The sequence below is a fragment of the Cinclus cinclus genome, chromosome 2 (genome assembly GCF_963662255.1).
Source record: "Cinclus cinclus chromosome 2, bCinCin1.1, whole genome shotgun sequence".
Taxonomy (NCBI): Eukaryota; Metazoa; Chordata; class Aves; order Passeriformes; family Cinclidae; genus Cinclus; species Cinclus cinclus.
In genome coordinates, this window is record NC_085047.1 from 44,449,405 (window position 1) to 44,464,359 (window position 14,955).

At 39.3% G+C, this 14,955-nt stretch overlaps 1 protein-coding gene across 1 annotated transcript in view; it reads right to left on the reverse strand.

Moving 5' to 3' along the window:
• The window catches only part of GUCY1A2 (guanylate cyclase 1 soluble subunit alpha 2), a 133,035-nt gene that overhangs the window by 46,500 nt on the left and 71,580 nt on the right, over positions 1-14,955 (reverse strand). The window contains exon 5 of the mRNA XM_062514629.1: positions 12,338-12,823. Within this exon, the coding sequence (XP_062370613.1) occupies positions 12,338-12,823 (486 nt within the window). The remainder of the gene's footprint in view (positions 1-12,337; positions 12,824-14,955) is intronic.

A 14,955-nucleotide genomic window follows, 5' to 3' on the forward strand; every position in this document is an offset into this window, starting at 1 on the left:
AAACCTACCTTTAACAGCATGTCTTTTGTAGATCCTTCACCTTCTTCTGAGGGGTACCTGTGTACTATCGTTTGCATCTCCAAAACACTTACTGGGCTGCATACGTGTTTATTATCTCAATCATAATATTTAGTAACCTTAAATAGTTTATGTCACTGTCCCTTATAGCCTGTTCAATGGTGTTTCTTTCAAAATAAATTGGAAATAAAAAGTAAGACTTCCAGTTCAGGATAAAGAACTACAGGATACTTCTGCTCCAAACAGATGACCAGAATATAGGATTATTTTGGGAAGCAAATATGTAAGAACTGCCTATCCAATGTTTGTTCAAGGTTTGTCTTCCTTGAGAAAAGGGTCATGTTTGAGGGAAAATATATTATGCTGCTCAAATTTTTTGTGTGTTTTCCACTGACATATATGGGTACTCTACATAAGTGTCACACAAAATACATACACACAAAATTTAGATAGAATAACCAGACTTAGATATTCTTCAGCCATGTCTTGATTGCTTACCCTTCTTTTTATAGAGTAACAGATGTTTCTTCCAATTGAATTGAGTTTCCATATGTATCAAATGCTGCTTGTGGTGTCCCCCCTTTCTGCTGCTTTAATCACCAGAAATATTTATTTCTGCTTAAGTAAGTATGTGTTCATAATCACTGTAATTTTAAGTTGGCAAGGAAACTTGGAATATTAAACAATTTTTCTGTGCCCCACACCCTGTTTACAGACACGGTATACAAAGTGTATATGCTATATTTAGCTGAAAAGAAGATCATTACTAAGTTGTTTCTTATCACATATGAGTAATCTGCCAATAGCCTGAAACTATCCTACTCCTGGGAGATGGTCTATAAAACTTTGTTTTGTAAAACTGAAATAATAACAAATATCAGTTGCAGTTATATCAGTTTCCTCTTAAAGAGCTTGAGGTGAAGAGAACAGAAATAATGAGCAGGGAAAGGGGGAATGGTTTAGGTAATTGCAGTTTAATACTCTTCTGTTCATCACCTTACTATTCCCTCTGAGAAAAATAACTTTTCTAGTTTGTTTATGGGTCATTTTTTGAATGCACTGGAGAGCATTATTGTCCATCTTAACCTGCCTCTCCTTTTGCCTATGGCCTATGCATGTTTACCTTCTCCCACCAAAATACAGACACTGGGTTCTCGGTGCATAAAATGTGTACTTGAGAAGTTAACACTTTTCAAAATACAATATGTAAGAAAAAAATCTCAAATTGTAAAATATGCCTGTCTTATAAACAAATAACAAAATCTTTGGGGGGGGGAGGGGGTGGTCCTGATAATAACATTATTTGCACCTGCATCAGCCTGGAGTTGATGCTAAACTGGGGAGACAGGTCAATTGTCAGCTTGTTCTAGGGCTGGGCTGCCATCCTGAGTGACACGAACAGGCAGGATGAATTGGAAGTTTATGAAATTCAGCAAGGACATGTGCAAAGTGCTGTCCCTGGGAAAGAATTTTTCTGGAATTGATACAGCCAACTTCCTGAAGAGTGGCTCTTTCAGAGAGACCCTGGGGGTCTTAATGGGCAGTAAATGTCACATGGGCCAGCAATGAGTCCTGGGAACTAAGATAGCCAGTGACAGTCTGGATGTATGAACAGAGACCAGGGAAGTGCCAATCACCCCTTCCTCAGCACTTGTTAGACTCAGACAACACATCCACTTTGGGGGTCCTCAGTGCAAGACAGAGATTGATTAACTGTATCCAACTCATTAGGGGCCAGCAAGATGGTGGGGGCTAGAGCACCAGGGAACACACAGGCTGGGAGAGCTGAGCTTGTCCAGCCTGGAGCAGGGATGGCTTCTTGGCACTTGAGGAGATAGAAGTGGGCTCTCCACAGCAGTGGAGGGTGAGAGAGCAAGAGACAAAAACAACATCAGCATCCTTATGGGTTAGGAAATGGGGAAACCTGTGAAACTTACTGACAACAAGGTCTTCCTCAGATAAAAGAGCTTTTTAAAGCAATCAAGCATCTGCAGACAGTGAAGATTTTCATAGATGCTTCAGTAAATATGGGGATAAGGAACATAATCCTTTTATTTTAGGGGGTAAATCTCAAAATGAAATGCTGGAAAGAATATTGCTCAATGTGCCTGACATTTCATAAGTAGCTCACAAGGTATCTTGTACTTCTTCAAGCAGCCACACTCAGTACTATCAAGCACAGACCATTATAATGCATTATTTTGGCAGCTTCTACGGTAATCCAGGCTTTAACTATATGGTATGCCCTGTTCCCAAATATAGCTATTAATTACGTTACTAATTGTTTCAGTGGGATTGAGCAATGATGAGGTGTTTTGACAACAACCATCACATTCATTTGTATGATTTATATAAAGTCAAGCTTTGAATTAATCACTAAAGTGTTCTAAGGGACCTTACTGAGAGGCAACAGCATATCCGTGCTCAGTGGTGATGGGAGTTACCCCAGTGGCACCATAACAAAGATCAAAAATTCCTTCTGCCCAGCTAAAATGCACTCTGTGCATTAACCATAACATGGCATCAAACTATAACATTATTAAATACCTATAAAACACATGAAAAGTAGATGATGCTAGCAGGGAAGAAGCAGTAGTTCAGCTGCAGCTGCATCTTACAGACTGCAAGCTGCTAAGATGTAGCAACTGTAATCTACACAGGTGAGATTCAGTTGACCTAACCAGAAATATGTCTAATAGAGCAATTTAAGCGCGAGTTATTCACTCTCAATTCTTTTCATAATCAATGAACTGAATGGGAGCCCTTGCAATCATTTGACCTGTGGTAAGAACCTCCTTCACAAAAAAACCACATCTCACACTTAAAAAAATTCACACCCTATAAAATCAGACTTTCCTCTGTTGACTGTGAGGAGAAATATAAAAGAAAGCATTAACAAGACTATGTGAAGAGGCAGAAGGGCAGGTTGAACCTGGAAGGTCACAGAGGAAGGTCAGTTTTAAAAGAACATGGCAAGTTCTGTGAAATCAAATAGGCCTTTAAGAAAGCTGATCTCTAGATTGTCAGATGAACCAGTGGAAAAACTTTCTACACTCCATGGATCAGTTTCCTTTCCAGTCTTCAAGAATATTCCAGAACAGCATTTATGGGAGGTATCAACCTTAAGTGATTCTTATGATGACCTTAACAACAAAATCAATGGCTTCTAGCATATTAATTTTGATTTGAAGACCTGGATTTAGTTTCTTAAGGAGCAAAGTCAGAGTAAGTTTTATACACACTCCTCAACCTAGACTTACCAGAGCACATCTTAGCTTCCTGCACACCCAGGCTGCATTTCCATGGTAGCATAGAAATATTAAAGGAGATGGTTTTTTAAGTTTCATCCCATCATGAGGCCAAAATTCAGGATGTGAATGGGCAAGGCACTGGAAATTATCAGGAACTACAGCGAAGACCTATGCTTTTACAAAATATTCATTATCCTGTTTATCCGTATTTCATACCATCTGCAAGACAAAACTACATAGTACCTCAAAACGATGTATTTATGAAAGCTGAAATGTCTTCCCTCTAAAGGAATACAGTGAAATCCAGCCTTAAGATTAGACTCTTGCAAGTATAACTGTGAAGGAAACCTGTGAAGTTACTTACTAGTATCTCCCAAAGGTCTTTTCTTTCATCTGTTTTCTGCCCTAAGTTGTACAGGAGAATAAAGAAAAAGCTGTGGTATATGGCAACATGGTGCTTCAGACTTATCATTTGGGCTTCATTATTCCTGTCCACGACTTCTAGCCCAGCAGCAAACAGGCCAGTTTTTTAACTGGTATGGGACAAAGACTGAAGAAAATGGAGATTCTCTCCATTTAACTTTAAGTCAGCAATCTCAGCAGTCATCACAGGAACAATTGATTTGATATCCTTATTCTACCTCAAGATGTCATTGACTTCTCCCATATTTCCTTCTACCCAAGTCGTTCTCACAGTATCTCTGCAGATCAGTAATAACTTTACAATGTTCTTATTCACGATGGAAATCACATTATCAAATGTCAGTCACACAAAAATGAAGTTTCAACTCAATCTACTCATCTATACTCTTTCTATAGTAACTGAAGAGAAAAATTAAATTTCAAGGCATGATGCATTCCATCCTGAACTCCATAAACCTCTTCTTTTTCCCATTTAGTACATCTTGGCTTAATTGCCTGCATCCATGCCCAGACTGTCATTTGATATGCAAGACCCCTCCCATGTTGTCATCAACATGCTTTTCTGGGCATTGCCTGAAAAACAGGTTTATGTGGGCCACAGGCTTAGTTTGTGAACCTCTCAGAAGACTCTTGGGGAGACTGTGACTATGAAAGTGCACCACAGTGGACATGTTGCTGCTCCCCAAAGTGCCCCGAGCCAGGAAAAGGCTGCACGAGTGTGCTGACCGCTACTGCTACGATACTGCTTGTCAACACAACAGCAGTTTAGCTCCAAAAGCCCTGGATCTTGCCATGCATATTTTGGCATGCAGGTCAGGGTATGTCATTAATCACTAAGCAGAGGGAGAGCAGATGTGAAGTATTTTGGGCAGCTTGTGGTGCAAAGACTTGAACAATTCACTTATCTAAAACACAGATTCTAAGGAAAGAAATAACAAATTGACATGCCAGAGGGAAACCAGAAACGGTTCTTTCCCTGAGACACTAAGTGTGTGTGCTCTTCTCTGGAGGTGATATAAGTGCAGTTCAGAAAAGCCTCCTCTGAGCTTGGCCCAGCTATTCTTGATCCTGAGGTAGGTCTAGGATCCACATTTCTGTCTACATTGCAAAGAGTGAATACTGTCCTTTTTCAAATTAAACAAAACTTGTTTGGTTTTTTCCTGTTGTGTGTATACAAATTAATGCCTAATTCTGTTGACATTTTGAAGTTTTCTCTAAGTTTCTTCTATTGCAAAGATTTGTCAGCAAAGCTTTGAAACACTGTTGAAGCTTAACTGTATTAGTCAGCAGTAAAGCACTGTTTACAGATTTCCAAATCTCTGGTATATTATAAAAAACTTTCTGCTTTGGAAAGGGTTATAAAGGTTTCAAGATAGGATCTGAGAACACACTTGACTTCAAAGAATGTCCTTCAGTTTTTACTTAAATGTTTCACTCTCTCAGCTTCTGTCGCTAATGTTTTCAAAACCAATTCCTAGGCAGTGAAATCTTGTACCTAGGTTTCAAGGTAACTTTGCAACACTTTTAAGACATGACATTCTGCTTTTGGGAATACTTCAGGAAAACTCCTCCCATGTGAGAAGGGATGGATTACAGGCATCCATTTATGAAGTTCAGGACTCTGTTCTTGTAAAGCTCACTTTTCAAAAGAAGTGACTTCCTATATAACTAAGCTCCTTTCCCAGGAGCCTAATTAAGAAGCAATTGCTCTTACCAGGCCTGAGGGCATCTTATTTTAGTGAATTTGCCACATACTGGCAAATTCAGGAGAATTTTGCAGGAAGAGCTGTGTTTGAACTCTTTCAACAGCACCTACTTAGCAGTCTTAAGCACAAATCTTTCAGTGTGCAATACATGGAGGAACTCTTTCATCTACACTGTCATTCAGAGTGCTACTTCCTTTACAGAAGAAAAAAGACAAACAGTGCTTGTCATGTAGAATTACTACCTAGTATCTTAAAACAGGGGGGGTTTAGTAGTTAAAAGAGTCATGCCAGAAGACCTGCAGTCTACATGACATCAGTACCAAGTTTGCACACATCAGCCATGGAATACAAAATTCATAGTGTATAAATAATTTCTCGCTTCTGTAGGCAAATATGAACTTGCAAAAATCAGACCAATTACCTCTGATGAACAGAAAACTTCCTGGCTGCCATTCTGCCCTACTGCAATGTCAAAGTGCAGAACTGTTTGACAAAATAAGAAAATATGAAAATATTCATGTATAACCTAAGACACACATTTCAGTTTAATGTGACTGTCCTTCTCCTGATGTAACTGTGGTCTAAATTTGCTATAGGTATCCCCAGCATTTAAACTCCTAGTGAACTAGAATATCTTCCTCAAGGTTATATGAGCTTTAAGTTATGTGTCCATTCATATGTTATCTAGTTTCTATTAACTTACTTAACTATCTTCCATGTTTATTTAAATAATTTACTAAATTAAGGTACAGTTATGAATGCTATTTACATGAATGAAAATGTTGCATTATGGTACAAGAAAGTCCTGCCAGACCGCTTAAAAAATTAAAAGAGCCAAAGCAGATGGAAAATGAAATTATTTTTCTCCAGTGGCTCAGAGGTATTAAAATTTAGAAGGTGGATAAAACAAAGGACATAGCATCAGGGAGACCTGTGTGCTGCAAGAGGGAATGCCCTTAGCCATGGCTCCTGCCTGGCCACAGTATGTGGGCTTGCTCCTCAATTTGGACCCTTTGTGGTCTAGTCAAGTTAAAGGGCAGCTTATAGCCAGGCTTTATGTACAAACTGAGGAATTGGAATGTGCTCCTAGGACCTGTAAGCTGGACATAAACTCTAAGGCTCCCATGCAACTTGAGAAAAATGGACCAGGGCAGTTACAGACAAATGTGTGTATTCCAGATGAGAGAAAAGTGAAAGGAGAGAGACCAAAAAAGGAAAAATAGAAGGAATTATATACAAGTATGGTATTCCTGAAGAAGTAGAGAAGTAGTTATATACTGAAACAGAAGTCTTAGGCTCTTTAGAGGATTCTTGGGTGATGTATTGCAGGAGAACATGCACAGATGTTTTAGTGCTTTGTACAGGGATGTATGTTTATAAAGCAAAGAATAACTCTTCTGGAGCCTGAGTGTCTGTTTGCTTCATTTGCAGATCTCCCTGAAGACAGAAAGTGTAAATCGTCCACAAGGCTGGAGAAAAATACATGCTTAAAGGAATGGGAAGTCTTGAAGTATTATTGAGCTCTTGGGTGGTGTTACAGCAGATCTGCAGGGAAAATCCATGGAAAGTTCTGTGTTTCTTTTTTTTTTTTCTTAGGGCTGTTTCCTTTTTCCTTAACCCAAGAACACTTCTGAGCTCCCCAAAGAGACAGCTTCCCTGGCTTTGCTCTAACTTCATACTGGAGTGAGACAGGACAGTGTGCCAGTAAGTCCAAGTATGGGCAAAGCCTTCAAGGAGGGGAAAGTATCACAGCCAGCTCAAGGACAGGAGGAAGAAGGTTCAGGAACTCTCTGTAGTGGGACCCAAACTGAGCAGTGTGCTGAAGGCAGCTCTACCAGGCTGGGTGGCACCGTGCAGAGAGAGAGCCTCTGAGCAATGGAAAATTTTTTCTACTGCCCATTTTCATCTATTACACACTCAAACCCCACTGACTTTAAGCTATCAGGAAGAAGCAACACCTAGTGCACTGGTAATCCTCAGAACTGCACCATTCAGTTTTTTATAAAAAACATATCTTGTAATATTTTGTATGCATCATATGGCTCATGAAAGAGTAACACTATTGTTTTACATATCTGAAGTGCATTTCCTGCATTTTTGCAAATGCCTAAGCTGAAGTTTAAGTTTTCAAAACTTCTCAAAATGGCCATGTATTGCGCAGAACTTAAAAGGTTAAAGCTGGATGGAAAGATGGCAAAAATAGCAACCACAGATTTTACATGAAAACTCAGACAGTATGTTTTTGAACTTATGAAACATAAAGAAAACTTCAGAATAGTCTGAAGCTCATAACTCTGCTTATTGACGTATTCTTCAGTCATTACAGCACTGATAGTAAGGTTGAGAACATGTATTTGAGTATGAGATGTATTAGTTCTCAGGAGGGGATAGTCACGGCATTTAGAGAATGTACTGGCATTTTCTGTAAAATGAATACTTATTTCTGCAACTTAAACTACCAGTACAGAAATGTAAAGTGATATTCTTAGAAAATGGGTTAAAATGTTTAAAATTACGTTCCTAAAAGCATTATAGCACAACTTAAATATAAACAACATTTTTCAAAGCTGGTAAGTATCAGTCTTGAATGATTGCATCACAGTCCAGATTTCCCATTATTTTTTAGTCTTAGTCTTTACAACAAGCAAACATTAAGGCTGTATACACTTTTAGGCATACAAAATCAGAAAATAATAAAGAGCTAACAGACTAATTTTATCATGTTGCCAGGAATAAAAGCCCAAGGAAGCTGTGTGTGTGGTACCACTCAGAGAGAGTGCCAATTTAGCCAAAAAATGAATCCAAAAAGAAAGCAGGAATTCACATAACAAAGTTCTGGACTCTGACTGTAAAATGAATGTACGTACTTATATTGTCTCACATAGAATCTCAATAAACTTTCAATTTAGATTTTTACAATGAGGACGTATAGAAAAGAAATTCTGGCAGCTGACCACAGTTCATTTTCAAAAAAACATTTAGGACTCTCTGCTTAGACAAGGAAAGTGGGACTTAGCATTTCACACAAAGTGAAATATAGTGTCAGGGAAAATCTGCAATGTCTTCAAGGACAAATTCTGCCCTGTTTAGAGAAAGGACAAAGAAGCTAACACCTCCAGGATCAGGCCTGGTTCTGGTCTGTTTGGCCTGAAATTCCCCAGCCAACATCTATAGCCACACATCCAAAATAAGCATGCACAATAAATGCTGCCTTTACACAGTAGTTAAAGGGTGCAAGAGGGAAATTTTTCAGAAAGGAAACTGACGGGGAAAGAGCTGAGAAAGCATCTACAAAGGAAGAAGGACTCAACAAGAAACAAGTATTTTAAATGAGCCAATGTCGAATACATATTACATGAAGGAGAAACAGAAACTGTGGGAATCTTAAGCAGGGAAGATTTCAGACTGCAGGGTTAAGTTTTAAATTCCAGAACACATGGCTGCAGCATATCTAAATAGCTTATTTGATAAAGAGATGGCTTAACTGAAGAATCATTTCCCAGTACTTGGCTGATAAACAGGAATTTAGATGCAGAGAAAAACAGTCAGGCCAACAAGTACATGTTTCACCCAAAGCCACAGCTTTCAAACTTCACTGAGATATCTCTCCCATGACTTCTGTTCCTAGAGTCCATGCTTCTACTTTCATGTCCACAAACACCAGCTTGACAAGCAGCTGCAGCTGAACTGCACTGATCTGAACTGCACTCCCTTCTTGACTTTTTCTCCCACTCCTCGACTACAAGCCAAATATAATTAGCTCTTACAGTCAGCAGCACCAGTTTCCAAATGCATTGCCAGGTCTCAGTTCTTTCACCTCCTTGTTCATCTGTGATTATCATGACCATGTCCCTCCTAATCTTTTCAGCAAGGCTTTATGTCAGCAGATTCTTTCCCAGGTTTCACTCTCACAGATTCTTCTAGATTGCTAAAACTGTCATCCAGGCTCATAACACCGTGCATTCAATTACAACAATGTTCTCCCTCAGCCTGGACAAATGCAATCTGTTATCCTTGCTTTCCACTCAAAATACTGCTGTGAAATTCATTTTCTGAGCCCATCATCTGTCTGTGTCATTCTTACCTGTGCCTCCATCCATTGGATAAGCTTTCCCTACCTGATCAGTTATAGCTATTTACTTTGATTTCCAAGAAATTTCAAAGTCTAACTCATTGCCCTTCAGCTCTCTCTAAGCATTTTCAGTCTGTATCCAAGAGCTCATTACGTTTGCCCTCTATGTCTGACTAGTTAAATGTGAGGAATTTTGTTCTTTCTGTGCCATATTCTTCTGTAAACATGCCTGGATGAATAGCATGAGACAAATGAAAATATTGCGTTCATTGCCAGATTAGAAGCAGTGAGCTTCTGAATACAAAATTCTGTAACAGTAAAGCTGGGTAAATAATTTACAGCATGGAATTTATTTATTGTATTTTCCTTAATTTTCTGTTTACAAAACGGTGAATTTGGTATTCAGATGTACCCCACAAATAATCTTTGCAAATTATTCTTGCCATGCTGCTTAAAAACAAGCAAATTCTAAAACTGATGTATTTAGGTGACATGATATATTTCTGTAGCCTAGTTACCCAAGTATATCTTTGAGGCAGGCTGGGTACATATAGTGTTGATTAAGTATCTAAAATTCACTACCTGATAATAACTTTTAAAATCATAATTGTTGTGGAAGTGATCATTCCTAGCAATAAAATTTGCTTCCAGAATATCACCTGAAACAAATGAAAAAGATATAAATACAAAAGCTATTTTCATTTTAAAAGGCAATGTTTTCTTTCAGAAGGATTGCTATTTTCTTTTAAGCCTGATTCTCTAGTGAAACATAAAAGGGTTCATTGCTTGAGTTTTGCTTTCTGTCGTGCTAAACTGAATCATTTTCACGTAATCCCTCAGAAATTTTTTTAGACTTCTGGTTAAAAAAAACCAAAACAAAACAAAACATTTGGAGGGGAGAAAAAAGGTTCATACAGCTCCAAGACAGCCACAGTGCACACTGCCTTGCTCATGAGCGAGCGGTGGTGGGAATTAAGGGACACATAGGCAGGGTCCAAGGACAGGGGAGCAGGGAGATAAGGAAAATCCAGGATGAAAGGGTCTGAGAGGGAACTGCCTGTATTATGGCAGCAAGAGCAGAGAAAGGGTGTTAGAGGTGTAAGCCATTCTGTCACAGAAAAACAGGTTTTATTCATACTTTTGCTCACGGAATTACATGGGAGTCTCGACAAGGAAGTGCTTATTCTCTTTTTATCACTGCATGAATCTCATCTATCTCAACAGCTGTGACCTTATTTCACTGGTCAGGACTGTCTTTTCATAAAGTAGCATCTTTCTAGCCACAGTAGCCCAAAGCTAGGTGAAAGGCAGAAAGCCGTGGTCTGAATTATATAATATTCATGACCTATTCTCACAGGACTCAACCAACCTTCTCTGCAGTCAGATCATAGAGTTTTGCATACTTTATATCCTATTCCCATGTAGCCATAATTTTCAACAAAGGATATTCTGAATGCTTCGAAACAGCTGAAATTAATCACCCGGGAACACAGCGAGTACACCCATGTGAGCACAAAGCATGTGAAGCAGGGTCACTCCTGACTCTGGGTTAGAAGTTCCTCAAGCCCTGTTCTTGAAGTTGGGTCATGATCCAGTGCAGCAACATTAGACTAACACAAACTGAGATCACATTCACCATCTTTCCTGACAATACCACCATAACAATTTTCAAATGAGGGCTGCTACCTTCCACTGCATTCACCTGCAGTCCCAAGATGGCCTTTTGCTTCTGAGCATTAGTAACACAAACCCCTAAACCAAGAGCCCAAAACTTATTTACAGTGTGCTTGTTTACTATGGCAAACTGCAGCTATACCATTTTCAGTTCTATCTGTGGTGCATGCTATAACTTTTCAGCCATGATTGTTATTTAGATGGATAGTCGTTATTTTTCAATTCCTTTTAAAGTGCAATAAATGCTAGAAATGAAAGGAGCAAGAAACTTGTGAGACCTTTTCCTCTACAGCCTATCAACAAATAATATATGAAATAGTTTGAAAACTGTTAGTTTGCAAACCTGAGGCATATAATAAAAACAATACATAATTTTACAACCACATCTCTTTTCCCTTATGCATTAACATATAAAAAGAAACTTGGTCTATTTCTTCTATCACAAAATTAAAGGTGTTCCATATACAAAAGAGTCTGTAGGTTTCACAGGATAATTGCACTGCTAATATCTTCAGTGCATTTATTAAATTCTACCTCCCCTGTTTTTTCACTGAAATACATACTGGACACCAAATCCAGTTAAGAGAAGTGAAGATGAGTTCTCTAATGGGACCAAGGTGTGTGATGTTTCCTTTGGAGCACAGCACACCAGGGCCATGTCTTATTCATTGCATTTACTATGCACAGACATCTGCTGTCCTCTTCCTGTTTTTCAGTGGAAGCTGAAGTTTCTTATAATCACTTTTGTTTAGCGAATGTTCTGCTCCTTACTGAAAATTTTAGTTCTTTCAAGGGAAAGATAAATGCCTAAACCCTAAACCATTCAAGTTGAAAGTGAGTGCCTCCCAGGAGCTGCAGCTTGGATTAGGATTCATCACTGTGCACTTCATTTTAGGATGCTGTGGCTGATGTGTCATCTAAAGGAAACCAGGCTAAAATACAGGAGATGTATATTTCCATAAGAAAATGGGAATATGAGGCCTATATTCCCATGGGACTACCATGATGACAGTTCATATTGAAGTATTTGAGTTTCAATGGTCATATTTCAGATCTGGGGTTTTTTGCACATAAAAAAAAATACTGCCTTCATACTTTTCTAAGGAAGGCCTGCAATTTAGGAAGAAAGTTACTGGGATATTTTCTGCCTTCGTTTCAGTTATCTTTTGCTAGGTTAGGACTTGAGCTATTACCTTGTAGATGTCAAGGAATCCACACTGGTGGTCGAAGCGCGTGTAGAGCTCGTTGAGCATGCTGATGACCTGCATGGGCGTGCACTGAGCACAGATGGCAGTGAAGCCAACAATGTCCGAGAAGAGCATGGTGACATCATCAAACTTCCTGGCCTGGACCTGCTGCCCCTGCCACAGCTGCTGAGCCACCTCTTCCGGGAAAATAGAAATAAGGAGATCTACTGTCTTCTTTTTCTCCTCTTCCAGGGCTTGGTGTGTACATTCTAGCGTTGCCTTCAGCTTATCCATTCGTTTTTTCAAACCATCCTGCGCCTTTGCTTGCTCCCCAACCAATATGACATCACGAGTAGCATCATGGATAGGTATGTCTGAAAGATGGAGGCCTCGGCCCATCAGCTCATCCAGCTTGTCCACACAGGGGGAACCCAAGAACAATATCGAGTTTGATTCTGGAACATGAATCATTTGTCCTTTAATCTCCATCACCTGTAAAATAGAAAAAAGAGTTTTGACTAGGGGGAAAATCAGCTTATAGATGCGGACCCTCATTCTACTTTCTCCATCTTTTCAGCTAAAACAATTAACTGCAACCTTTTATACAGAAGCTTTTTGCACTTACCTAATCAAGTAATGAGACCCACAGTCTGCTCATCAAATTGAGTCAGAAAATAACCTAAACCGACACAAAAGTATTCCCAAATCAAATGTTGGATTTTATTTGTACCCAATTAAATAAGAAAGCAATAATAATAATTCTCAGAGTGCTGTCTAAATAATGCTCCTGGGATGTACCTGGCCTTACAAGCAAATTTCAGAGTTGCTCTTTCTCTGTTACTTAGCTATAAATTACAAAAAGCAAAAAAAGTAAAGAGAAGTTGGAACTGTCTGAGAGCAGGTTAGTGAAATGAAGTGCCTTCTGTTCTTTTTCAGCAAAATATCTAATACAAGTCAACTGTGGCCATTTTATAGCGGAATCGCATAAAAATAGATGTGAAAAACAGCTCTATAAAATAACAAATGGCATGGAAATATCATAGTAGTCCTCCTGTTTCCTGTTTTCCTTCTTATACATGCAGCAGAGTTGAAGGCTGACACTCAGAATCTGCAGATTTCTTGGTAATAGGGATTAATCCAATTTGTATTTGTGGAATAGCAGAAGGTATAATAGGGAAGGAGCATCAGCTGGTTCCTCACACTGGTGTATAGCATTTACATTGGGCCTGTTAAATGGCTAGGTGTTTTGAGCACTGTCCAAGGGTTGGTATCACTGAGGCTGTGGATTGCTACCTCTTGCTCCATGATGGCTGTCAAGCACAAAACTACCAGACTGAAGTGGACATTGAAAACTAACTTAAATCAAACTGTATCTCTTTGTAAACACAGTTCGTCATAGCCTCTGTCATGACAAACAATCCCATTAACGTTTCTGTTCCAGGACTGCACAAAGACCAGGGCAGTACTGTGCTAGGTGATCTAAAATACCCATGGACCTTACCCTGAGGATCTCATAGTCAATACAGACACAACACACGAACCTTGTGCATCTAAGCAGTGTTAGGCACCATAATGCCTTGTATTTGTGTTTCCTATTCCACACAATCTCTTAAAATGAAAAGGCCTCCTCCAGTCACCATTTCTTTCATCATGTAGGCATTCACTCGCTGTCACATGATTCACTTATAATTTAATCCTCCTTCCATCCATAATTCTACCAAGCAAAACAGAAAAACCTCCACTGTAACAATTACGTGATTTAAGTGTCCAGTGGCCTGAAAGCTCTGCTGAGGTGACAGGAATTCTACATTCCCTCATGTTTGGGGGAAATTTTAGGAAGCTCCTTTTTCTATTACTCTTTAGTTTTGGTTTGGTTTGTTTTTTTTTGGGTTTTTTTTTTTTCAACAGGTAAAATGCTGTCATTGCAGACTCTATGGCAACATGAGAATTGAGCCTATCCTGCCCCTATTGCCTTCTGCCTTCTCTGCTAGCAACCTAACATGCAGCTTCTGATGTCAGTCAGGGAGCCCAGCAAGTGAAAATAAATGCCAGCCATTAAAATTGTCAAATTTTCTAATTTATATTCCTGCACACCTACTAATATTTACATTTCGAAGCTTTGCTTCCTCAGCTTCACTCTGGGGCATTCATCTCTGTGAGAAACCCAGTCAGCTGCCTACACGAGCTGACTTAATGCTCCATGGCTAAGTGTTCTTTTCCTACTTTTGAAACATGGCTCCCTGGGATGCTTTCTTCACGCATGCAGCCTCATGCTTTCAACAGAGCACATGCAAAACTGTTTTAACTCCAAAGTACAAGTTGCCAAGTATGCCAAGTATGAAATACACGGTACAGCATTTCTAAATTCTCTTCCTATTTTGCTCCCTTGTGCCAGGGAGTTTTCTGTTTGCAGAATTTCACTCTTGTGCAAAATAAAAGTATTTCATAATATCACTTGTCTCTTCAGTTTCCAGGTGAAAACAGGTTGTTTTCAGCCCAGGAAGAGAGAGGGCGACCACAGACCCCGGCTGAGCCATCCCAACCTGGAGTTGAGCTGCTTGTCAGCAAGACAAGGCACCTGGCTTGGAGTTCTATTTCTCCTGTTAACCTGCTGTGAGACTAGA